Source organism: Lissotriton vulgaris, chromosome 4_1 (assembly GCF_964263255.1).
Source record: "Lissotriton vulgaris chromosome 4_1, aLisVul1.2, whole genome shotgun sequence".
Classification (NCBI taxonomy): Eukaryota; Metazoa; Chordata; class Amphibia; order Caudata; family Salamandridae; genus Lissotriton; species Lissotriton vulgaris.
In genome coordinates this window covers 1,766,498,181-1,766,525,849 of record NC_141691.1, presented here as the reverse complement: position 1 = coordinate 1,766,525,849, position 27,669 = coordinate 1,766,498,181, and the positions used below count along the sequence as shown (strand labels likewise).

General features: G+C 45.3%; 1 protein-coding gene across 2 annotated transcripts in view; it reads left to right on the top strand.

Moving 5' to 3' along the window:
- The window catches only part of AZIN1 (antizyme inhibitor 1), a 493,870-nt gene that overhangs the window by 181,710 nt on the left and 284,491 nt on the right, over positions 1 to 27,669 (top strand). For both annotated transcript variants that reach the window (XM_086966090.1, XM_086966091.1), the window contains exon 6: positions 5,853 to 5,984. In XM_086966090.1, the coding sequence (XP_086822216.1) occupies positions 5,853 to 5,984 (132 nt within the window). The remainder of the gene's footprint in view (positions 1 to 5,852; positions 5,985 to 27,669) is intronic.

Genomic DNA, 27,669 nt, shown 5'->3' with positions numbered 1-27,669 from the left:
CGTTGACGCCTGTTGAATTATTGAGATAAGAAACAGGGGAAGTGGGGAAAAAAGGGGGAGAAAAACTACCTGTCAGATATATCACATTTGATGTTATTCATTTGTATCATGTATCAGTATGCGTGACAGGTGCCACCATATGAAGTACAACCTGAAAGAGAACCAGTTCATTATTGTGCACGGGCCACCGGTGACATATCTTAATTCGTACTCTTGTCTACAAAATCAACTGATAATTTCATGATTAACGTGCCTAAGTGCGTCGTGAGGCCGTTAATAAGTCATAATTATAATGTCAATGACTTCGGCGGAACCAAGAGTTGTTTGTGCGTGGTGACATTACTCTAGGTTAAAGGAATTCATGTGATGCATGTTCTAACTTGGTACCTAACCGTGCTGGGAGAACCAGAGCTGGTGGTGAGAGGTGGCATGCTACGAGACTCTAGGTTGATGAGGAGTTAGAGTGAGGAACTAATACTAAGCGGTCTAAAGCTCATAAAAAACGGACTACCTTACCCAGAGTTAGGCATAGGGTAGCGTGATGACTGGTGATTCGAGAAGTAAACCCGCTGCGTTATGGCATCTGTTTGGGCGAGATAAGGGAAGGAGGATTGGTATCAGAGAGCGGCTTAGTGGGCGTGGTGGTGACAGGCATTTAGTGATCATTATCTGTTCTTCAGTTTACGCGGTCGTTGGAACAATATCCAGGATCCGTTTGGTTTGAAGTTTATCCTGCGGCCACGCTGGTTAGCTGAATTAGGCCGGGTGGAGCTGGGGAAGTTTAGATACAATGAGCTGGGCCGTCTGGGATCAATATTTACAAAAGGGACAATAGCGTCTGTACAAGCTTACCTCTAATTAGTCTCCTGGCGATGTCGATGCAGACAAGCCAACCCTCCCGGTTCAGGCGTGAGACTACCGATTTTGAAGGCTAGTCTCCCGTCACCCGATTTCTACAAGCAAAAACCAGATTCCTCGGGGGTTTCAGCTGACAGGGCTTGGTATTGTGTAAAGTGCTAATTCTTCCAACAGAGTGGCGATGCAGGGGCTCTCAAAGGGGTGAAAAACCAACAAAGCGTAATTAGCTTGGGAATCGTCTTTCAAAAACCTGCGAAGAACTTGGGGGTGGGGGGAGGGAGCTGTTTCAGCCCGGGCTGCCATAGGGGGGTAGGGGGTGCATGCACTACCAACAACCTGCCAGGCCAGTGCCCAACACTTGCATCACCCTCTCTCTGCCTGCCATTATGCTCCATGCTTCCGAAAGGTAGGAAAAAACGCGCATTTACGTTTCAAATGTCTGATCCTACAGCAGCCACTTCCAAAACCCATACATGCCAGTAACCCGATTCAAAGCCCCATTCTCCTGATTTATTTTTTTAAATCTCCCACTTTGCTCTCCTGAAATGTTGGCATGTATGTTGATGGTAGCGATCTACAGTCCTCAGCACAATGGCGGGAACCGGACTGTTGGCGAAGTAGCGTTATGTGTTACTGCTCGCCGATCAGCTTGTAAAAAAGCGAGGAAGGGCTAACTGTTTGGGAGTGTTCCCAGGTGTCGGCCATCTTGGGAAGGTGTGGAGTTTTCACACTGCAATACTCTGGTTCGTGGGGTGGTGAGGTGTTAGAGGACGTCATGGTTTGCAGGGCAGTGAGGTGCAGTGCGAGTGCCGATGTGAAGTACTGAACAGAATCCATGTTTTAATAATGATTGTAAGTCAGGCTGTATTTTGGGGTAAAAAGAATCAATTCTTTTATAATTTCATACCCAAGGATTATATAGGCTTAGCACGGTGGCAAGCATGAAATGAGGTATTTGGGGCAACTATGCTTGAATACCTTGGTTAATCGACCGATAAGTGAGGCAACCCTGGTAGTGGTGCCTTGAAGTGAACCCAAGGTGCTATACATATATAAGATTTTCACATGTGAATCACAACATATTTGTATTCAGGATTGTTTGAAGGGAAAATAAACAGTTATATGGCCGTCATGCATCAAAACATTGCAGAGTATTTACATTTCTCAGAACATGGGCAGAAAATTGGCGTTTGGCATGAAGCCATAATGATTTTTCATTGTACTACATGATGACCGTGACAGTGGCATAGGAACGCCCAATTGAGAGCTCCCTGCAGGTAGTTAATGTTTATAACAAAGTAGTCCAGTCCTCCATTCTGTTCAGTCCATTTCTTATTGTATCAAATTGAATTATTGACTTGAGTTCTTATCTGTTGAGAAGTTGTGCCATGTTGCTGCCCCTTGGCGGAAGTTTCAAAACTTTCAGAATAGTCCAACGGATGTCGTCTTCGTCATGGTTGGCTTCAGTAAAATGCTCCACCAGTGGGGCATTCTGTGTCCTGCATCTGATACGACTCCTGTGCTGTCCAATCCTAGTTTCCTCCTTCCCTTATCTCGCCCAAACAGATGCCATAACGCAGCGGGTTTACTTCTGCAATCACCGGTCATCGCGCTACCCTACACCGAACTCTAGGTAAGGTAGTCCGTTTTTTATGAGCTTTAGGCCGCTTAGTATTAGTTCAACTTTGGCTCACTCGAACTCCTTATCAACCACGAGTCGCGTAGCATGCCACCTCTCACCACAAGCTCCGGTTCTCCCAGCACGGTTAGGTACCGAGTCAGAACATGCCTCACATGAATTCCCTTTAACCTCGAGTAATCTCACCACGCTCAAACAACCCTTGGTTCCTCCGAACCCATTGACACTATAATTATGACTTAACGGCCTCACAACGCACTTAGGCACGTTAGTCATGAAACGATCAGTTGATTTTGTAGACAAGAGTGCGAATTAAGATATGTCACCGGTGGCCCGTGCACAATAGTGAACTTGCTCTCTTTCAGGTTGTACTTCATATGGTGGCACCTGTCACGCATACTGATACTTGATACAAATGAATAACATCAAATGTGATCTATCGGAGAGGTCGTTTTTTCTCCCACTTTTTTCCTACTTCCCCTGTTTCTTATCTCATTAATTCCAGGCAATTGTAAATTAAATTAGTCCTGATGATGATCCCACTTACCTAGGAGCTGGTGATCGAAACGTCGACTGTTTTGAAACCGTGCCACATACTAACCTTTGAGTGCATCTATTGTGGATACTGTTTTACAGAGCTTGCTTTACCATATTTTAATTACAAGCCTACGTGGCTCCAAAGTTTTTGCTCGACTATTCTATATGTGTTTGCACTATTTCATTGTCTTTTTTTCCCCCCACTTTCTCCCTTATGTTGGGTACAGGACTGTGCCCTTGTATATTTGTTTGTGCTTCTATTCCTTCTGAATTATACTAAATGATTGATTGAAATAAAATTCCTTGTCCCGCTGGACATTGAAAAACATATATAGAACTCATTGTGGTCTATATAAATTACTGTCCCTAAATTCTTCGTTAGCACAGGACCATTGTTCTTTGCAATAACGGATACCCGCGGTCCTACGCTACCTATCGGGTTCCCTTGTTTGTAATTCAATGCCTTTGATATGCAACCATAGCTTCCCCCAGACAAGAAAAAAAATACTTACTGCCCTCGGCCCATTCGGCACCAGTAGAGGTGGGAAAATTTGCTAGATAATAGACGTGTTCATTATCAGGCTAGACAAGTAATCTACAAATCCTAACACAAAACTGCAGTTCTTGAGAGCAATACAAAAAGCACAAGTGGGAAAAGCTTTCCCCTCAACGTAAGTACTAGAAAAACTCATGCAAAGATCTCTGGGAAACAGACAGGGAAAATCCCTGCTGGGCTTGATGCCTTAAGGCACATGTTCATCAAGAACTGGAAAACCTCTAGAGAAAAGTTCATGGTGAGTGGGATGACACATTCCAAGTCACACCGGATGCTAATATGGTGGTGAGTCCCTATGAATCTCAGCACAGGACTTCTACTTTCTTTTATTTGACATAGTAGTACTAGCAGCAGACACCTCAATGGCAGTCTGTAGAGCACATTCAGGAACCTACAACAAAATGATTTTGGTCTGATATGGAAAATAAAGTCCACATAAACATCCTGGAGCTATGCGACATTAGACTAGGTCTCAATAGTTTGTCTGAAAATTGGCAGTCCTAGCAGTCCTTATAAGAACAAATAACGTAACCTCAATGTTTTATATCACCAAACAAGGAGGAACGATGTACCATCCTCTGTATGAAGAGCCACAGTTATTGTAGAACTGGGCAGTCTCCATTTTAAATGGACATTGCAGTGGAGCATCGCCCTGGATGGCAAGGCAAGGCACTCAGACAATTGCAATTGGACTGTCACAAGTGGGGAATTCCAGTAAAAAAAAAATGGAGTATATCTTCCACATTGGTGTCAACCCATGCAAGATTGGTTTGCCATCCGAAACAACAAGAAATGGATGTATTACACCAGCAGGTTTTGGCTACCAAGGTAGAAGGGCAATGCCTTTTTGATCAGATGGTCCAGTGTCTTCGCACATGTCTTTGCACTGCTTCCCCTGATCCCAGGATCTTGAGGGAAACGAGGACTAGCCATTGTACTCTCATTCTAATTGCTTAGGACTGGCCTTGCTCAGCTTCTTATTCTTTCTGCACGTCCTTCATAGCAATAAAGATGCATCCAAACTACTCTCCTGTCAAGAGATATTCTACACCAAGATCTTTGATTGTTGAGCCTAGCAGCATGGTACTGGATGACAGAGTATGATCATTTTCATCTCTTGGCAGAATAGAAACATTCTGGTGCAAGCACCTGCTACCACATGAACTTACAAAGCCAAATAGAAAGGCTTTTGTGTCTGATGCAAGACAAAAGGATTCCATCCAATTACATCCAATCAGATACTTTCTTATGTTCAAGGCATGTGAGCTCTATATCACATGCTTTGCATATTCCTGCCATCTAGTTTTTGGTCCGGATGAGCTTTTCTTTTCGGGTTGATCTTTCAGCATTCTTACTCTTCTGGACGACTTTGAGATACTCGGTCATGCTTTTCTCACTGAGAATCATAAAGCAATTTATGCTAGGGCTTTCAGTGTCTTCCACCCAGTACAACTTCCACCTATACTGTGGCAACTAAATACTGTTCTGAGCTAACTCATAATGCCCTATTTTAAACCTATAGATAAAGCACATTTAAAGTTCCTCTCCTGGAGAACATTTGTTCTCTTTGCTCGTACATCAGCATGAACGTTATGCCTTTACTGTGAATAACCCTACCTTTGTTTCAGAAATGAGTTATCTTGCGGACCAATCCCAAACACATTCCCAACATCCCTCCCTCCAGGTCAGAGGCTCATCTATTTTATATTCTATTTACACTTGTGCTATGAAATTTGAGCTATGGTGCCCTCTGCAGGGAGTAGGAAAGCCTGCTGGCACTTCACCCTCATTGGCGGAACTTAATGTTGCTTTAAATAAGGTGGATGTGCTGCTAAATAAACAATGCCCTATGGCTGCTGCTGGCCATGTGGCTTGTAGCAAAGCATTGGGACAAGGGACAAAACCCAGATGAGCTGACTTACTGTAACTAACATTCAAAAACGTATGTGGAATTGTGACAGCTGTTGAACGCAATGTAAACGCTGTATCAGTTGTTTTTCATCTACTAAATTGAGCATGTGTGTAGCGGTTGGTGTGTCTGTTTGGAGGCTGAGAAATGTAAAGTTACTTGCTTGCAGCAAATGGTAACAAGGTAATTGTCCCCGTTCTTGGCAACTCTTAGTGTATTGTGAACTGATAGTTATCCCTTGCAAAGTTTTGATTGCCGGCAAAGAAGCTGGAGTACCGCAACCTAATTGAGTCTTCCTCATCCGCAAACTTAGTTATAGCCAACTGTTGTTGATTCATTTTCCCTTCTCTCAGGCTATTACTTCACATCGCAACAGAAGATCTCACAGGCGACGAGGTGAACATGACGGTTGGCACCACATTGAAGGGCTGTAGACACCTTATGGAATGTGCGAAGGAGCTCAATGTGGAGATAATTGGTGTTAAGTATGTATATTTGTATCATGTTTCTTAGTTCTGACTGTATGCCAGAATGACTAATTCTTAATCTTCTTTGATAGGGAATTCACTTTGTGCATTTAACTTTTTTCCAGTAGGAAAATAAGACTTAATGATGTGAACTGATTGTGTAGTTCGAGGCTTGTGTGCTATAGATAGACATGCTTTCCATACTCCTACCATCTAGTGTTGGGTCCGAATGTATTAAAGTTATTTTTTCTTTGAAAAATTCTTTCAAATCATGAGCTTAAGTGGTGACTCAGCTTGGTGATAGTGTGCATGGCCATCGACTCGGACGTGTATTGCAGCGCTCTGGTTTGAGACAGTTTATCGAGATTCTTTCGATGCGCAATACACTCTACCCTCGTCTCTATTGTTTCGAACAGGTTTTCTATTTTTCACATCGAAATTCAGAAGACTTAGCTCATCGGGTCTGAATACCCCAACTGGGGCCTTTGGTGCTAGCCCATCCGGGTTACCTTCTCTGCTGATGGAACGGAATCCATTTCATTTCTGCCTTCTGTGCCCCTCCAAGTACCTGTACATTGACCTTTAAAAAATCTGCAATCTGTGCTTCTCTCTGGAGTACAAAAAGAAGACTGTGACGCCTATCAGTATTTTCAATCCAACAAGACCTTGCAGTACTGTCTGGCTTGATGTGGAGACCTCCGTTCAAGACTCCAAATTTGAGATTATTCTGGAGTTCCATGATCTTCCGGCTGGTCAAGGTGCGGTGAGTACTTAAACCCTTTTGCCCACACGAAAACATCATTTTGTCAAACAAAAGGCTTCTGGGCCACTGGGATCATCTGGTAGGCACCAAGACTCTGCTTCGTGCGCCTCGCCCTCCGCCTCTGCACTGAAAGCACAAAACTTTCCAGCTCCCACCTAAAGCTAGACCGCATCTTTTCGGCTTCCAAACCATTGGTACCAAAACGTTGGCACTGAAACCTAAATCTGCTCCTCCAACACTTCCAGAAACTATTATACAAACCATAAAAAAAGACTTAATTCAATAGAAAATAAATATTCATCTAGAAATTGGATGCTTTATAACTAAATCTGCGCCAGCACCATCTTCCAAAAGGAGAACTTCATTCCTACAAGACACTGGATATAAGCTACCTTGGAAAAAGGACATAGCTTCCAGTCTCCTGCACCTTATTCCTCTTTCACCATCACATTCACCTGTACACTCAGTACCTTTTGTAGGTCTCGCCTGAGCCAGCCCGCATGCGTTGCTCTGCGAGGCTTCTAGTAAAGACTTTCAACTCTGATCGTGTGTGCTTTTTTTTAAAATTCATTTATTTATTTTATTTTGCTCACATGCTATTGGCCTTTGCGTGAGTCTTTATAAAAAAGACAGCAAGCAATTGGCCAAAGGCTGGTGCAAGTCCTGCCTTCTCTCTACCCTGTCCTCTGGAGCGAGCAGCAGTGCAGCCGGGTGCATACCTCGCATTCCTTGCAGGGAGCGTGCACCGCGTGATGATTATATTTGAAGTTTGGGTCTTTGAACAAGTGACGTAAATGCAGTACAAAAACAACGGGGTAGCGGCAATGTCTTAATATTGGAATGAAGCCCACCAGAAAGTGATCCGTCCTACTCCCGAAACGACTGATCACACCCTGGTGTATCTTGTAAGCTCTCGTGACAAGCATTATGCCGACTATGCATTTATACTGCTTGTTGTACAGCTGAAACCCACCCACTGGCGCTCGCACCTTGAACAAGGGACCGTTAATTGCCCGCCACCCTTATCTGTTTTACCTTTCCCAAAATGTCACATACATGTAAACAATAACCTTGTGCATGCACTTTAAATTTGCTATTTTATCTGGTAGTTTGTTTTTTTATGTAAAACACGGTAACCGGTTATGTCCCAGCTACGAAACAATCTAAAAATAGAAGATCTGCTTTTATTTGCTCCCCAAACTGTCAGATACCGTGTGATGGATGGCCGCGTGCAAGAAGACATCGGTGGGAGCAAACAAGACCCTGCCCTCTGAAGACCCGTCCTATGTTGTATGGTTCAAGAAGGATGTTTTATTGCGACTATAAATCACTGTGAGTGCCAAGGGGTCCCCCTAGCTCTGTGGTTGTAACCTGTAATGGAAAGGCTAAAAACCCACCAGAGCTGTCCGTCTTTGATCTCTACGGCCGATACACCAATTCACCACTAAATCCTCTTTGGATTCCGTAGTAGCGTGCTGTGCGCCGAAAAGCGATTTGACCCCTCATCAGATAGCATACTTTTTTTTCAGTGCTACGAATACAGCAGCCCCTACAGAAAGCACAGGTTAAATACCAGACCTCCAAAGCCAGGACTGTAATGCCTAGCCAGCCTGGAGATTGTAAAGTAAATGTGGAACTCAAAGGGGTCGTCTGCTGTCTCTGTTGCGCTCCCTCTCACACACAGACTATTCCCAGTAGTATGCTAATTCCCCCCACAAAGCAGAGATGCAGAGGGCGTGGACCAAAGGCCACCACTCCTTCTCTGCCATCCTTTCAGAATAAAATGAAATAGCGGTTTCTTTGAGGTGCTTCTCTCTGCCAGAGTGAAAGGGGTGGCAGTGGAGAGAGGCGGGGTTACAGGGGGGTTGGGGTCTTTTCTTTTCGGATTTCTCAGCCGGTTTCGGGAAGGAGGGGTCTCCCTTTGAGCTTGAGTGATGCTTCCAGGAACCCTTTTAGAGTTTTGTTTCAGGACAAAGCTATAAAACGGTGCTTCTCTATTCACCACCGCCCCTTACCCCCTGTAGTGCTTCATTACAGACCACAGTCTTTTCTGTGGAGGAAAAGAGGGGCCGGGCTTCCCTCAGGCAGAGACTGCAACAGGTGGACAAAGCCAGCTAGTGAGACCAGAGGGAGCTGCGTTAGTTTCACGACCAAAATCATAATAAATACCCCATTGGAAGCCACAGAAAAAGTGATCATTCCATGGGTGTGACTAGCACATATGCCTTGCCTACATTTTACACAGTTATCAGCACAACTAACTTATACATGAATGCAGGGTTTTAAGTGGGATGAAAAAACTAGGGGGGTCTTTTAAAGGGGCGTGGCCGATGTAATTAAGGGCGTGGCTTAAAAACATGTAAGCTAATAATCTGTGGTTAACATATTGGCCACCCCACTATGTTTTTTGTTTGTCACAGCATCCAGATATATTCTACAACAAGTAACATCACACCAAAAAGTCAGGTCCATTGGCTTTGTCAATGGTTGTTAGTTGCATAAGATAAATAAACGGCAACTATGGCTTGTGTATAATATTGAAGCTTAAAGCCCTGGTGACACCATGACAATGTTGCTGCTCCTGAGTTACAACAAGCATTCGCAATGCAATAGGTCTCGCATTTACGCGAATTTGAGCTATTGACATTGCAAATGACGATGCCTTTTCTTTTTCTTTTTGGAAATATAAATAAAAGGCATTGTCATTTACAATGCCAACAGCTTAAAATCTCGTAAATGCGAGATCTATTGCATTGTAAATGCTTGTTTTTTTTTTACCACCAAACCCTCTAAATATCACACCTATTCTCCTCACCCAGACACATATATAGGAGATTTCCATAATGATGAAACCCCACCAGACCACAGACAGGATTATGATATAGACCCTCGGGAAACACAGGTCCTGATCTTCCTCCTGCAAAACCCTCACCTCATTACACAAAGAAGCCTTGGTGGAAGACCTTTTATTTGAAACCTTAGGAACTACACACATCTCAATTTCTTCCGATGTTAAAGGGCATGATGCGCCAAGCAGAGAATATTTTTAAGGACCCTGCACGTGCACGCATTATTAAAAATAAGGTGCACAAAAAGTAAAAACCCCACCACCTGACACAATTTTTGTAAGAGTTCCGCTTCCACCAGACTCATTGATTGTGTCAAATGTTAGCAAAAGAGCAAACTTGCAAACCACAGCTGATGCACCTCATCCTGGCAGAGTCAAAGTTGATAGATGCCTCAAGCGAAAGAATTGATGCACAATCGGTCAATCACTGGCGTTTAGCCAATTCACAGGGTCTTCTTGCCAGATCTTTTGGAGCTCACTGGGATAAGATGAAGAAATTACTCCAATATCTCCCAGAGGAGCATTAGAAAAAGGGACCGGATTTAGTGCAGAAGGGAAAAGTAATTCCGAACACCTTCCAATAGAGGTTCTGTTTGCTGCTCTTTACTGGGGAGGTTCAGAAACCACTTCCACAGATGCCCCATCTTCATAAAGGCCACAAAATCAGTTGTCTCCCAGAGGATTTTGCAGGGACAGTTGTAGAGGTAACCACTCCAAAGTCTGTGCAGAGGCACACCAGATGGTACCTTCCCATCTGCCAACAAACGGAGACTCTATTATCATACCCCCCAGCCCCCTGATCATCCTACAGTTGTCGTGGGGTCAACTACAGCAGTTTCTTCTCACTTGGTAGTCAGTAACATCAGTGGGTGTTGGACATTATCCAACATGGTTATTGCATGGACTTTAACTGCTCAAACTGGAAATACATGCTCTGTTAATAAAAGGAGCTATGGAGCCAATTCCAATACAACATTAAGGGTTTAATCCCTGTATTTTCTAATTCTCTAAAAGGATGACTTTCTAAGGCTTATTTTAGATCTAAGACCTTTTAACCTCTACATACAATTGGAACACTTACATATAGTCACACTTAAAACAAGTTCTTCCCCTTCAACAGCAAGGTGACTTCATGTCCGCTCTGGGTGTAAAGGTTGCATCCTTTCACATACCTATTCACCCAGCACATCGCAAATACCTCGGGTTGGTCATAGCAGGGAACCATTATCAATTCAAAGACCTCCCATTTGGAGTCACTACTGCGCCCAGAGTATTCACCAAATGCTTAGCATTGGTAGAAGCTCATTTAAGAAAACGAATTAATGTCTTTCCATATCAAGACGATTGGCTTATCAAAGCCGATACACCCCACTCAAACTACCATAAATCTTCTCCATCAGCTGGGATTCAATCTGTGTTAAAAAAAACCCATCTTTATCCTTCAAAGCGGCAACCATATTTAGGAGATATGATCAACACTCATAGGTTTAGTCTACCGAAGTGCAGCCAGGATTCGAAAATTTAAAACATTGCGACCACTCCTTCAAAGCAATCCGTATCGATCAGTGAAAACTTTCATGCGACTTCTAGGGATGATGGCATCATGCATTGCTATAGTGCTCCATGCAAGACTAAACATGCGTCCTCTACAGGAACGTTTAGCATGCCAGTGGACTCAATTACATGGTCAACTACATGATCTAGTGTTTTTGTAGACTGCTTTCTGCAGTGGTAGAACACACAACTTATCCGGGGGGCCTTCATCGACCCGTTCTCACTGGTTGTGCTAACAGCGGATGCATCCCTCACAGGATGGGGCGCTTTCCTACAAGATCTAACAGTTTAGGGTCTCTGGGGCACCAACCACAAGAATCTCCACATAACCATGTAGAGGTTCAAGCTGTTCAACTTTCGCTGGATGTATTTCTACCTCCCTTTATAAGCAAGGTTGTCCTTGTCCGGACAGACAATGACAGCCATGTACTATGTACAAAAACAAGGGTGGGCGAAACACTCTACAGTTGTCACACCTCTCAGACCATTTGGCAAAATGGCAAAATTTCCCCTAAAGGTTCCCCCACCCTATATCAAAAGGCAATGCCCTATTGATGAATTGGTCAGGAATATTTGCCTACGCTATTCCGCCTCTTCCTTTTCTGGTTTGGGAACTCATGCAGATGTCTCGCATCTTTATTCTAGTAGCTCCCACATGAGCCAGTCAACCATGGTTTACAACCCTAGTCTAACATTTTTCAGTAGTTCCCATGAGAAGCTTCACCTCACTACAAACCTTCACACTCAGAACCTTGGTGAAATCAGACACCCAAAGGAACTAAATCTATCGATTTGGCTCCAGAAGTCGTAGTTTGGATATCTAAATCTTCCACCAGAATGCATGACGATTCTTAAGCATGTAAACCAACCACTAGAGCTTGCTAAGTAGCCAAGTTGAAACAGTTTGTAATAATTGAGCAATAGATCCACTAAATGCATCTATACAAACCATTATTTGTTATCTCTTGCATTTACAACGCTCAGCTTTTGCGTACACCTCCAGATGTCCACACCTTGCAGCAGTGGCTGCCTACCTTCAAAACAGACAGCACTTAACTTTGTTCAAAGTACCATAATTAAAGCTTTCATGGAAGGCCTTAAAAGAGTGATCCCATCAAAGGTCCCACCTGCACCTAAATGGAACGTCACCTCATTAAGGCGTGTGAGTGAGCTTCAGGTACTAACCTTAGCAGAGCCATTTTTCCAGTTAACCAGGGATAGGGTGGTTCCTCATACCACTCCAAAATTCCGTCCAAAGGTACCACCCGCTTTTAATATTAACTAATTGATTGAGCTATCGGTTTTCTTCCCCAACCAGATTTTGTAGCAGAAAAGGCTCTACATACGTTAGATTTTAAAAGAACATTAATGTATTACATTGACCGACCAAAAGAATTTTGTAAAACAAATTTTTGTTGCATTTGCTCCCCCTCACAAAAGGAAAACTAGTTGTAAATCTGGCATTTCTAGATGGTTCGTTAATGTATCCAGACATGCTTTATTAAAGCCAAAAGGACTTTATAACTCCTAGAGCACACTCAACTCTTAAAATAGGAGCACCTACGACTTTTAGGTAACATTCCCATGGCTGACATTTTAGAGCAGATATATGGTCTACACCACACACATTTACTAAGCATTATTGTGTGGATGTTAGCATGCCAGCAAGCTAATTTAGGATAGGCAGTACTGCAAACACTTTTTCAAACAACTTCAACTTACACTAACTAGTTAGCTACAGATTTTTGGAGGGCACTGCTATAGTCTATGCAAAGCACGTATATTTACAGCACACATTCCTCGAACGGATTATGTAACGTACCTTGTAAGCATCTGTTCTTGGCATGTATAGCTGTAGATTCACATGTGCCTTTCTCCTCTCCGGACAACTATGGTCGTTGCAGTTCTCATTTACATTCCACATGCATGGACATCTCTTTACTTACTCCATTCTCACTCTCTTGCGGGACAACAATCCAACAGTGGAATTGATGCCAATGGGCACGATTACCAAGAGGTGGAGTCCCCTTACCTCTTGACTCAAAAGACCTCTTTGAACAACAAACTACTTACTAACATCCGGACCCAACCCTAGATGGCAGGAGTATGTAAAGAATGTGAATTTACTGCTTTACATACCAAGAACAAATGCTTACAGGGTAAGTAACATAATCCTTATACAACGGTTTCTTGCTAGTTTTCTCTATTTGCTGTATTTTCGTTGCAATAAAATCTGAGCATTTTCTTGTTGTTCCCCCTTCTACACTTAGTTACTCTGAGCATGATTTGGGAGAGGCTCCATCAGTCAGGTAGTGAAATTGTGTTTATAGTTTTTCTTAAATGAGTTGGTGCATAGTGTTCTTTATTTGGCACAAGGGAAATGTATAGTAGTACTAATTGTAGTTTGAAATTGTATGGTCCGAAATATATGTTCGAGGCATATGAGCTGCAGATCCTACATTTAGCAATAGATCGCCACCTGGTGTTGGGCTCGGATGATTGCAGGTTGTTGTTGTCTTCTTGGAAGAAGTCTTTTGTAGTCACGATATAAGTGACTCCTCCCTTGGACAATACTGCACATGGTCCTAGACTCCATCCTCAGATTATTTTTTTCCGCCAGTTTTCTGCTCCGGCTAGAAAAATAATTTTTCTGCTCTTTTGAAGCGAGAAACTTCAAACAAACTTCTTTCGACATCGAACACACTTTCGACATCAACAACTACATTCCGGTGCGTCGACGCGGGCCGTTGGGCCTATCGGCGCCGTGCGGCCTACGCCTCATGCAAAGAACTCAATTCAAGAGATGCCCGGTATGTTGAGCAAAATTCCCTCATAGCGACCATCACGAGGTTTGCAACCTCTGTCTCTCGCCAGAACACGACGAGTCGACCTGCACAGGGTGGAAGAGTTGCTTCCCATCTGCATTATGGACAGAAAATAACGACGGACAGATGGGCCTTGAATAAAATATAATTCGCACACAATCTTGAAATTTCTCCAATTCCCTCCTTCTACACCGCAAAGTCAAACGATTAAACCACTATCTCAGAGGCGTTTGGAGATTCGGACAATGCTCCGAAAGGGAGCAATAGAACCGGTGCCGATCTTCCAAAAAACGAAAAGGGTTTTACTTCAGTTTCTTCCTAGTCCGGAAGAATGCTCTTCAATGGCGTCCTATTCTAGACCGGAGAGCTCTGAATACTTACCTTAAGAAGCAATCTTTCCAGATGGTGACCCTCCTAGACATTCTGCTACTCTTAAACCCAGGTATCATATGACCACTCTAGAATTACAGGATGCATATTTTTCATATCTCCATTCATCCTTCTCTTAGACTGTATCTTCGATTTGCAGTAGCCGGGGACCATTACCACTTCAAAGTACTACCATTTGGTCGCAAATCAGCCCCGAGAATCTTTACAAAGTGTCTGGCGCCAGTAGCAGCTTTTCTCAGAAAGCACAGACACAAAGTATTTCCTTACCTGGACGACTGGTTGATAAAAGCACTATCAGAAACTTAAGCCCAGGTGTCCACTACGGCGTGCATACAGTTGTTCGCCGAACTGGGACTGACTTTAAATATAGAGAAATTGTCCCTTCAACCGTCGATCACGTTTCTGGGAGCGATTCTGGACACATCTGTAATCAAATATAAACAAACAATGGTCCGAGACCTATATATTTCCAAACAAGCAATTAATCAAAACTTATTTAATTAGAAGGCGTATGTTATTTGAACAGCCCTGCTCAATCAATGATGAATATAAAAGAGATAGGCAACAGCAACAAACTCCAAATATGTATGCAATATTCTTAATCTATTGTCATATTGAAGTATTGAAAACGAATTCACAGTATTATGTACATTTTATTATATACATTGCCCCGTATTAGAGCGTGCAGTAAAGCAAAGGGTGTCAAAAGAGCGTGAAGGTGATAAGGTGAAAGGAAATCACACAAAATTATAAAGGTAATTTAAATGATTCAGAAAAACACCAGCCAATGAAAGCCGGAACAGTATATCCTGGCCACTTCAATTAGTTCGTATACAATCCCTAATATTATTCTGAGGCATAGGATGTAAAAAATGTCTGCACTATATCACAGAGGGAGATATAGTTAGTGGTCCAGGTTATTAGTAAATGTCGACGTTTCGACTCGTCTTGCGGCCTTGCGGTTGATTATGCCTGGGCCATGCGAGTCTTCTTCAGGACATATTGGACGGGGCAACACGGGGATCTCATTGTTGACCCTATGAAAGATATAAATAACCATGAGGATTGGGGCTGTTGCCTAATCGCTAAAACAAGGGCAGAAGTCCAAGAGTGCTTACCCTTCTCTGGATGTAGTGGTCGTTATTCCCACTCCAATATGGCTCAGTCTTTACGAATCCAGAAAAATCTTATTTTCCAGGTATTCTGGAAAACCAATGAGGAGCCTATATATAATCTTTTATGTATTTTATGTAGGGTCTATAATAAATTCAGAATATTCACATCCAAGTAAAATTATTAAATGATTACCTCTTCAATGTTTTAGGGTTTCCTATCCTAAATGGATGTACATGTTCCACTACATGTCTTGAAAGCAGGAAGCTGTAATAATTATAACAGCATGTGTAAAAGCATTGAAAACCAAATAAACGGACTAATATATAACTCATCACTAATTTCAAAAAGTGGGGGCTCACCTTATATATAGAATCCAATCATAAGTATTGGGCAGTTTCAATATATAATTTGGTAAGGCAACTCCTCACGCAGTAAAAAACCTGAGGAATGAAGGACCAGACGGTGAGAAACCCACCCAGTATTATGGCGCTTCAAAAATGAGTAAATAAATAACCACAACACCGAATGTCATTACCTGAATATTTCAATTCTGTAGCTGTGCCGAGGAGCTAAAAGTAGGTCACTTGCCGATATTTTAGAAAAGCAATCTGGCAGCTGGAATGAAAAACCCATTATGAGTGCCTGTTTTTGGGTTGAGGCCAGGGGTTGGTGTTCATAACGAGTGAAACGGGGGCTTCATACGGTGCTTACCGTTAAGTGATGCGGAGTTCTTTGGACTGGACACGCGTCTATCAGAAACCCGGGACAACTGCTCGTGGGTGAACCGCGGCGTTGCCCAACCCCTTGTTTATGTTTTAGTCGGTATCCTTCCTGTTAGTAAACAGCGAAGAAGGACTGCGCCTTATTTTAGCAAGCTACGCTTTCGGTCATAAAAACACCCCAATACGGGCGGAGTGACTGAAATCCTCATTTGTTAATGTTCCAGAAGATCGCTAAGGTTATTTACAGCAACATTACCGGTTATTATAAAAGCGCACTAAATGAGCCTTAGTATTTCGGATATTTGTAGACAAACCTACTCCTAACTAAATATAAACAGTTGTGTTAGTATTCGCAAGTTATACACAGAATTCACAAGGTGGTATCCAACACTGATAGAAAATATGGCGGCCATCTTAGTTTGGGAAAGCAATTATAGACCAACAGTTCCCATTGGTATACACAGTTAAAAACATTTATCAATGTACGTATTTACAAGGACATTTTACCACAAAACACTTTTCACAGTATTTACAAAGGACATTTTCCACAAAACACTTATCACAATATTTACAAAGTTACTTAACAGAAAAAACAAACATATATCAGTGTTTCATATAGTCATGGGCTTCAGCGGCTAGGGGTAAAATTAGAGAATTGCCACCTGTCTGTTAATTTCCTCCAATTCATTTAAACCCTTATTAGCCGTGTCTAGAAGGTGTATCTGTAATCAAGGCATTCCCTCCAGAGAGACAACAGGCTCTCATGGCTCTAGCCAAGAATTTCAGATAAAGTCTTTCAGTACGCATGTACAAGTCGCTACTAGGGGCAGTGTCCTCTTGCATACCTCCGATTCCTTTATGCCGACTAACGATGCATCCATTACAGGAGGAACTAGATTGCCAATGGCACCAGGTAGAGGGATCCTTCGACGACAAGGTGAAGGTCACCCAGGCTATGATGCAAGCAGTGGCATACAGCACTTGAAACCCCCCCCCCCCCCCCCCCCCCCCCCCCCCCAAAAAAAACCTTGGGGAGTCTTTCCACTGATGCATCTCTGGAGAATTCCTTCAGGACCTGCAGGTCAGCGGTCGGTGGAAATTGCAAGAACAGCTTCACATCATCTGGCTTGAGCTCGAAGCGGTAGACTTGGCAGTACTGACTTTCCTACCAAGAATTCAGGGAACGTCTGTTCTGGTGAGAACAGACCACACAACTGCGATGCACTATCTCAACAAGCAGGGAGCTACAAGATCACACTCCCTGTCGTGGGAAGTACAAAAGATATGGAAGTGGGCTGTCCAAGATGGAGTATCTCTAAAGGCGGAACACCTTCCAGGAGATCAGAACGTCAAAGCGGGCACTCTCAGCAGACTAAAATCGACCTGCCACGAGTGGGAGATCAATCGGGACATACTGCAAAGCATCTTCTTCAGGTGGGAAGTTCCAGCAGTGGATCTGTTTGCGACAGCTCAGAGCAGAAAATGCTGGTTCTCTCCCCGCCCCCCCCCCCCCCCCCCCCCCCTGCACACATTTGTACCTTTTTTGGCCGCCATGAGTGTGGCAGGGTATGCTCAGACGTGAGTCCCTTGCTCACTTTGCCACTGGATACAAGCAAGCCGGGCTGAAGACGGCTGGAATGCCAGAAACCGGTCCTCGGAAGCTTGTTTCCGGTCCAGGGGAGACATGGCTTGGCAGTTCGAGCTGGACTGTTCCCATGAGGCACAGGGTCAGACTGATTTGCATATAGCCATGTCTGAACTGGGGTGGCAGAGTGGGCTATAGAATGGTGATGGATTAAACCCAGATCTTTTGACTGGGTGTGAGTGTTTGCTTGATTCAGATGCTCCATCCATCACCACTCCCTTTTGTACCGGTTCTTCGCAAGTTTGCATCACCAGTGGGAATCGGGGGGTGTGGGGGGGGAATGCGTTTTTGATAACCTGGTTGGGCATCTCTGCCTACCCATTTTCTTCGATCACCCTCCTGCCACATGCTCACAAAAATATAGAAGGAACCGAGCAAGGTAATACTAATAGCTCCATGGTGACCCAGACAACACTGGTTCACGAAGTTGCTCCTGCCATCAGAGGATCACCCAATTAGTCTACAACCAATATCATCACTCTTGACAATGTCCCGGAGACAAGTGCTTTATTCATACCCAAAATCGCTGCGCTTAGCGGCCTGGCTCCTGAATATTGCGAATTCCACATTCTAGATATTTCGGCAGAAATTCTAGCGCATGCCAGAGCGGAAACTACAAACAGAGCAGATAGGATGAAATGGAAGAGATTCAGTCTGTGGTGCCAAGAACACAATATTCATCCCTAAACTCAGAGGCACATCAAATGATTCCATATATTCTGATGTTGGCAAAAATCTGGTTTGACCCATGATTCTATTAAAGTACACCTGGCAGCAATTTCTCGATATAGATGACTTCCTTGAGGCCATCACTGTGTTCTGAAAGAATTATGAAGCAATTCATGAGGGAGTTGTTTCGGACCAAAAATTCTTATTCTGGAAGCTAGCTTTTCTTAGAGCGCTTACTTCAGCCAGAAGAATTGGAGAAAAAAAGGCACTCGCGATACAAGACCGTTTTTGCAGTTCAAGAAGGACAGGATTGTCCTTGGGACTAATCCCAAATTCATTCCAAAAGTGCCAACACAATTCCATCTAAATGAACCACTAATTCTTAAGCGGTTTCTTTTTTCATCAACCGTCAACAGCAGTGGAAAAAGCTTTTCGTTCATTAGATGTTCAACACTGCCTGAAATTCTACGGGCAAAGAACAAGGCCTTTCCGCAAGTCTTCCCAACTATTTGTTGCTTATAGTGCCCCCTGGGAGGGGGTTTTTTCCCTTGTAAAAAATGGGGAATTTCTCGATGGATTTCAAAGACAATACAATATTGCCATCAGGCGGCGGGGAAGTCGTTGAATACACCTGTTCTGCACATTTTACAAGAGCAGTGTCCACCTCCACTGCTTTATTTGCAGGAATACCTATCCAGGATGTCTGCAGGACTGCTACCTGGAAGAATACTCATACCTTCACCAGACATTACTGCCTTGATGCACCTGCAAATAGGATGTGGCAGTGGGAGAAGCAGTACTGAGGAACCCTCCTTCTGTTGTGGTAAGATAAGCACATTTTTATTGTCGATGCTGTATTATACGTAATTTATGAACATCTGTCTATGGGTATTTATAGACCGTTACTGCGATGGTGGACTGACATATGTTGCCTATTTTAGAGTTGTAGGTAACAAAACAAAATGTGCTATAATTTACTGCTCGCTATTCTGATTCAGGTATGTGAATCTATGAAAGCTCTAATACTGGAGTAAGAAAACCAGTTACTTACCTGTAACTGTAGTTCTCCAGTTTTGGAAGCTTTCATAAATTCACATACACTCATTCCTCCCCTGAGAGGCTCACCTCGGATTAGGCACGAAAGGTGTTTATGGCACAAGTGCACGAAAATCTGAGGGGCAAAAGGTTCTCTCAGGAGTGTTCTAGAGGGTGAGGAGCTCTGATTGGTTCAGGGAAAAGTTTGGTCCTTTTTTGCATAACAAAGGCTATGGGTTGTAAAAGTGAAATGGGCCTAGGCCTCTTTTCAGTTTGCTATATTGCTAAGCATTGCTTTTTTTATGTACGGGAGACTCCCGTCTCGACGACGGGGAATGTTTCAGGTATGTGAATCTATGAAAGCTTCAAATACTGAAGAACTACAGTTACAGGTAAGTAACTTGTTTTCATGTCGGGCGGAGGCCCTCAGACCGACATCCAAATCGGGCCGTTAGTGTTATTTTTTTAACCCCTCACCACCTGCTAAATGTAGCATTTATTGCTTTTCTACAGTTTGAATGAAACAGCATCGTGGTCCCTAGACACCTATGGCCAATGCTTTAAATGGGAAAAAATAAGTGCAGGTACTCTTAAAATGAGCGGAGTGTAGCAAGTGTGCGGGGCTAAGGACAGGTCATATAAGACACTTCTACTATGTGGCCGATTGCTTATATATTCTTGAGTGCGCACTCACAGAAACAAGCAGCAATGCTCACACAAAGCATTCCAAGAATATCCTTTCAAATACCTCCCTAGTGTCTGGATTTTCGCCCTCTTTCACTTGCTTTTCTCTCACGCACACACACACACACACACACACACACACACACACACACAAGCAGACAGACACTCATTCAAAAGACTGGTGGGATAAAGGCCATTTTTACACTCCTTATCTCCCGCGGGTTTCTTAATCGCTGCTGTCAGCAGGATGCCTGGATTAAAGTGTGTGCACAAATACACACCATGGTGTGAAAGTGATTGACAACTCAGGGCCAGAATGGACCCTGCTCTGTCAAACACAGCGAGGTGGGGAACAACGGACATTATGCAAATGAGCCCTGTTGAGCTTGGGCTAGAGGCGCTTTGGCTGTCAGACAGCCTTGTTGGTGCTTGTGAGCTCCAGCAGCAATAAGCCTGCCTTTGAGTACTAGTACTCTCCTTGGTAGCAGAGAAGTGCCGGTACTCAGATCGATAAAAATGAGAAGTGCCGGTTCTCGGTACCGTTGAGTACCGGCCCATTTAAAGCACAGCCTACGGCAAAACAATAATGTACTTGTTAAAATTTTCATCATGAGTCATTCTGAACAAAAACATATCTGATTGTATGATGGTGCTTGTTGTCTTGTCTGCTATTGTGTGAGCTGCAGATCCTGACTGATTGCCCCAGTATTGGAACTTTCATAGATTCCCATGCTTTTGTATCATTCCCCGTCGTCGGAATGGGAGTCTTGGTAACAAAATAACATAGCAGTAGGTACAAAAGAGAAAGAAAAAGGCCTAGGCTTTGTATGAAGGTGGATACCGGACTATGGTTGCCGCCAACTTTTTGCCTAGTGTTTAGCTGGTTTTCGACTTAGTTGGCCTGGGATCCTGCTATTCAGGACCCCAGGCATCTGGTACCTCTGTAAAATGGACTCCATGTACTGTAGGTACATACCAAATTGGATATCGGGTCACCCTTGTGAGTCCCTGTATAGTGTACCATAGGTACCCAGGGCAAAGGTGCACCCAAGGCCTAACAGGGGCTGCAGCATGTATTGTGCCACCCCTGGATGGCCACTCAAATAGACACAACTGGCTGATCACTCAGCTGGGGCAAGGTCGTGTAATCACCCCTTGCTTAGGTGTAGTATTCCTATACCTACCTACATATAGACAAATAGTAACCTATAAGTCACTCCTATGGCAGGCCTTAACAATCCTGAAGGCAGAGTGCTTGGTTATGTGTGAGATGGTGTTCTAGCATGAGCTGAGCCTGTCTGCAGCTTTCGGAACCATGTCCTTATAGCTGTTATATGATCATGCCATACCATATACTTTTAAGTGCATTATAATCCTTGCGGTTAATGCTAACTTTGGTTTGGCTTTATCCAAACATGTCGTGTAAGGTGTCATACGCTTTGGAATACTACCCCCTCGCCAATTCTGGCGACGGGGGTAGCATTCCACCCTTCTAGAGGGAGAAGACATGTTAGTTCTGACTATCCTGGTTAAAGTTAACCAGAGCCCTAGCATCACAAAATGGATTCTGCTGCCACAGACACAAGTCTGAACTCCTGCTGCTGGGAGTCCTTCCAGTCACGGAGGTTTGGACAATAGGTTTTCTGCTTGGGGAGGTGTGAGCACCACCCCTGACAGGAGGATGTGTATTGGGACAGGGAGGGCTGAATAGAATCAGACACTGCCTGGAGCACCCTGCATACCACAGTTCAAACCGGTTGCTGGGGCACTCCAGCCCCAGCTCTTGGGCAAAACTGCACAAAGGAAAGGGGGTGTAACCACCCCCCTTCCTGATCCCACCCATAGGAGGGACCTAGTGAGCAAACCAGCCCCATTTAGTTGTGTAAAGGTAGGAGCTGACCCAGAGACTTTAGATTAATCCTGGAATCGACTGAAGACGAAACTCTGGACCCTTCGACATTCATCCAAGCTGAAGACTGAAGAATCTCCCTTGTGGCCAAGGAGTGACCACCCTGGGAAACCAGGCACCATCCAGCAACTTGACGGCTTGCTTTGTCCCTGTTCCCGCCAGAACCAGAGCACATAGCCTGACAAGACCTCGACCCCCGGATCCCGCTGACCCCACTGCACGACTCCAGCACAGCTGAGCTCCTTGGAAGGCGTCTGGACCCGTGGAAGCAGGTAACTTGGAAAGTAGACACCTTGCTACCAGCGCAGCTCTTGAGTCCTCCTCGAAGCTGTGCCCTGGAGACTGAGACACCCTGACACTGAGCTTCACCTGCACCGAAGACCAGCCCTTCACACTCCACGAGATCTGCGTGGGGCCCTTCTGCTCGTGTCCTGCTCGACGCGTTGTCTGGTTGCTGGCCCGTTGGCTAGTAGCTCCTGGCGACAATCCTTTTTGAAACTCCATCGCTGGTCTGGTTGCTCCAGACTGGCCCTTGCTTCCCTGCAAAGGTGAAGTACCTCAGACCCTCCTGGTCTGCACCAGAAGCTCTTTGTGTATCCTGCGTGGGTTGCCTTTGCTTAGGCTTGTGGGCTCCGATCTTGAAGCCAACCCCATCATCTGCGAGAACCTTCGTGGGACAGCTCCTCTCTAGCACCTGGTCGTCCTCGACACCTCCTGGTCCGCGTGGCTGCAACTACTACCTTCACCCTAGCACCTGATTGCTCCTCGACGACGTCTGGTTCCTTCCTGGTTCCACCCGGTCACTGGCTAGTGACCTAGACTCTGTCCCCTCTGCTTTCAGGTCCTCTTCATCCTCGATCCACCCTTGGATCCACCCGGACTTCTTCCTCTTGGTCGCCTGCAGCATCTTTCTTCACAGGCTCCATAGACTTCAACGGCGAAACCAGACACATCTTCACACCTATGCACCCGCTTCCTGTGGTTGAGGTAACGCGAGTACTTCAGTGCCCTCAGGGGTATTGACTATCCAAGTGTCTAGGTTTTTAGTTGTAACCTTCTAGCTAGACCGGAAGTGTCCTAAATCTTCATTTACTTACCTTTTACGTTCCTATTGACTTTCTATTGACTCTCGCGTGAGAGTACTGACTCTGCACGCGCTGCCTGTGGGCCTCTTACTCCTAACCTAAGGGTCAGATAGTGTAGCCCCAGCGATGTCCTAGGCCTCCTCCTTTCCCAAGTCGTGGTTTTATACCACTTGCTTAGTATATGGTTTTACGTGCCCCTGGGGCCTAACTGTAAATTGTGCTATTTAAAGTATTTCTAAGTGTAACTTATGTGCTTTTGCCTCTGACCTCATAAAGAGTTCAGAGGAGTGTGTTAGTAAATAAATACATATATATTTTATATATATCCTGTGTGGTGTCCTTTCATTTGATATTCAAGGGGTTACATATGGCAAAACAGCTGGCTTTACACGCCCTCAATAGTCTTTTAGCCTAAGACTGTTCTGTCCACGCTACCTCTAGGATAGCTGGTCTATAAGGTTGACTTTACAACCATCACCATAAGGGTTGTTTGGACTGGTGCAAGGTGTTCACTAGAATAGTGAACATCATATACCAGGCCAACTTCTCACAGGCTTCATTCCCTTTTGTAGCATGTAGGAAGGTAGATACCTGACTATGGTTACCCCCGACTTTTTGCCTGGTGTTTTGCTGGTTTTCCGACTTAGTTGACCTGGGACCCTGCCAATCAGAATCCCAGGCCTACTGCTCTCTCTCTAAAATGGATTCCATGTACCTTAGGTACATTTCCAATTGGAACTGGGCCACCTTGTCAGACCCTGTAACTCAGGGCATCGGTGTACCCAGGGCCTACCAGGGGCTGAAGCATGTATTATGCCACCCCTGGATGGCCATCTAAAACTGACACAACTGGCTGCACGACAGCTGGGGCCACGTGGCGTACTCGCCCAATGCTGTAGGTGTAGTATCCCTATACCTAACCTTAAAATGGACACCCGAGTTACTCTCAGTCACTCCTATGGCAGGCCTTGACAATCCTCAAGGCAGAGTGCATGGAACCGTGTGAATTGGGCTCTGGAACGAGCTGAGCCCGGTTGCAGCTTGCGGAACCAAGACCCAATGGCTGTTCCATGATAACGCGTATCATATTGGTAACTTCGGTATCGCGTTATCAAGACATGTCGAGTAAGGTGTCATACGAATCGGGCTGCTGCCCCCTCACCAATTCTGGCGACGAGGTTAGCATTCCGCCCTTCTAGAGGGACACGACATGTACGTAACTGTGAACCCCGGTTAAAGTTAACTGAAGCCTCAGCTCCACAAAATGGACGCTGCCACCACAGACAAAAAGTCTGACCTCCTGCTGCTGGGAGTCCTTCCAGCGAGGAGAGCTTGGACAAAGGGTTTCCTGTCAAGGGCAGTGTTCGCACCGTCCCAGACAGGGTTTGTGTATTCTGGGTAGGTAGGGCTTTGCAAGAAGGTGACTGCGGAGTGGCACCCCGGTGCTCACTACGCATCTGCCGGCTAGAACCAGTTCCAGGGGCGCGCAGCCCCTGACCTGGGGAAAGTCCAGCAGGGGGAGAGGGGTGTAACTACCCCCCTTCCTGGTCCCACCCTTAGGGCAGGACCTAGTCATGTACCCACCCCTTTCTTTAGGATAAAGGCCGGAGCGGGGACCCTTCCAAATCAGATCATCTTTGAATCAAGAATACTTTCTACGAAAGGACTTCGAGACTCTTCTCAAGATTTCTCCCTTGTGTCTAAGGAGTAGTCACCCTGCATCCGCAGGCACCATCTAAGAACTCTGCGGTTTGCTGCAAGTCCTTCCTCAAGGATCCGACGGCCCAGCTCGACGAGAACCGGCTTCCCTGGCACCTCTGACCTCTACCCACGTCGTCAGCTCAGCTGAGATCTGTGGGTGCGACGAGACCTCGAGGGACCGGCCATCATCAAAACCTGCACGCTTTCTTAATCCGCACGACCATCGAAGCAATTCCCTGGTGAGTGCTCTAGGGTCCGAGAAGCCCCGACCCTGAGTAGCTCCAGCACCGAAGTGCAGTCTCCCAGCATCTCCACGATCTGCGTGGGGCCCTTCTGCTCGCTGCTCAGCACGTTGTCTGGTCACTAGCCGCTGGCTTGTGCCCTTCTTTGACGACATCCGACAACCAACGCTGCTGGTCTGGTTGCTCCAGATCGGCCCTTGCTCCCTTTTTCGAGAGGAGCACCCCGGACCCTCCTGGTCCACTCAAGACGCCATTTTAGGCCCACCACGTGGCCCTGAAATCTGCCAAGGCTTGTTGCCCCAATCCTGGGCCCAGCGACGCCGACAGCATCAACCTTCGTGGGACAGCTTGCACCTCCATCCTGGTCGCAGACAACGCCTCCTGGTCCGTGAGACTGCAGAGCCTAGCGTCTCCCACTCACCTAGTCGAGGTGACGGCCATCCGGTGCCTTCCTGGTACCCTCTGACTACTGGCTAGTAGTACGAACTTGGTCCCCTCTGCTTTCAGGTATCAACGATCACTGATCCAGGCTTGGATCTCTACGAACTATTCATCACTGGTCGCCGGCCAGCAACTCCTTTTCTTCCGGCTCCTGGCTCGTCAGCGAAGACCCCCGACGCCTGTAAGACTTGTGCAGCCGCAGCCCTCGTGGCTAGGTAACTTCGGCATTTCGGTGCCTGCATAGCCTCCTTACTCTAGGGTCCCGAGTCCCTCGCTTCCGACTTGCCTTATCGGGTCCGCCCGAGACCACTAAACTTTCCGTGCCCTCGGGCACTTGTTTTAATTGTGCACTTGAAGTATTTTCTAAGAGCTTTTGTTCTGTGCTTAGTACCCTGTCCTCATAAAGAGTACAGGGCTGTTGTGATTCTAATAAATATACTGTTTATTTTCATAACACTTGTGTGGTGTCCTTTCACTTGGTGTTCAAGGGGTATGTGATGGTATTACAGCTGGCTTAACACGCCCTCTAGAGTTTAGCCCGAAGACTGCTCGTATCCACGCTACTAGGATAGCTGGTCTAAGGTTGACTTACAACCAATCACCATAAGGGTCGTTTGGAACGATACATAGTGGTCGCTAGAATAGCGAACGCTGCATTTCGGGCCAACTTCTCACAAAGCATATTCGCCTCTTTTTATAAAAGAGACCAAATAAGCATCAGCCAATCAGAAGAGCCTAACCCCATAGAACCCTCCTGAAGGAACCTCAGAGCCTTAGATTTTCTACCGCACGTTGTGCTTAGGGAGTCTCCTTTGAGCTCTGCTCAATCTCTACTTTTTCAGAAGTTTTCTTCAGGATTTCTCTTCAGAATTGTTGGCTGTCTAGTCCAGGAAGTCTGATAAGGAGAAGGCCCTTTTCAAGCCATATTCTACCTGTGCCAAGAAAAGATTGTTTGTTGAGGATAAGCATAAGGATTGTATATATTGCCTCTATCCTGATCATAAGGCAGGGGACTGCAAGATTTGCCGCACCTTTTCTACTAAGACCCTCCGGGATCGTGAGGGTAGGCTTCTTACCTGGCTCCAGAAGTTGAAGTCCAGAAAGGACACAGTCTCCAGTGACAGTAAAGGCTCTTCTTCAGCCTCATCTACAAGAAGGCAAGTCAAAGGGGTTTCCCCTTCTCCTTCTATGGAGCGTCCATCTAAGGCCTCAAAAAAGACCCCCAGAGAGTCTGAGAGCCAGGGTCCGGTCGAATCTCCTCACCACGGTGAAAAGAGGGAAGGACCATCTACACCTTCTTCTGGTATGAAGACTGATCCAGCCTTCAAAAGACCTTCTTCTCAGTCTTCTGGGAAGTCTGACAGAAGTTCCAAGTCGTCGACGAAGGCGTTGAAGCCTAAGCCTAAAATGGTACCGTCGACTGGCTCGTCCACGGTACAATCTTCGTCGACTGGATCGTCGGCGACCGTGTCAGCAACGTCGACTAAGATGTCGACAGCAGTGACGACTAAGAGTTCGTCGACGGTGGCGACGACGACCGTGTCGGCGTCTAGGGCTTCTATGACAACATTGACGACGACAGCAGGAGCGTCAACAGTCTCGGCGTCGATGCCTATTTCGTCATCAATTGTTAGTTTGTTGACGGCAGGATTACCTCATACAACTCCATCGTCGACTGGATCGTCGACTATTCTGTCGTCGACTGAAAGAATGACTATTTCCATGAGACTGATTACACCTGACATGATGTCTCCTAGGAGAGTTACCCCCTTGCCTCCAGCTCTGCTGTTCGAGGAGGATGATGACGACTCAGATGATGATGATTATCAGGACTCATATGGTTAAATGCCAGGAGACTGATTCCGAAGGGGAGTAACAGCAGGAATTTGGATATCCTCATTCTGCCCAGCCACAACAGTATTCGAGACCAGACATGGTGTCTGTACCATCTTCTCTCTTGCAGGATCTCCACAACATGCTGCAGGATTACAAATCTAGATGTTCACAGCCTAATGCTGTTCCGACTATGCAAGCCCTGCCTGGCCCTGCGACTCCTGCAATGGTTTCTCCAGAA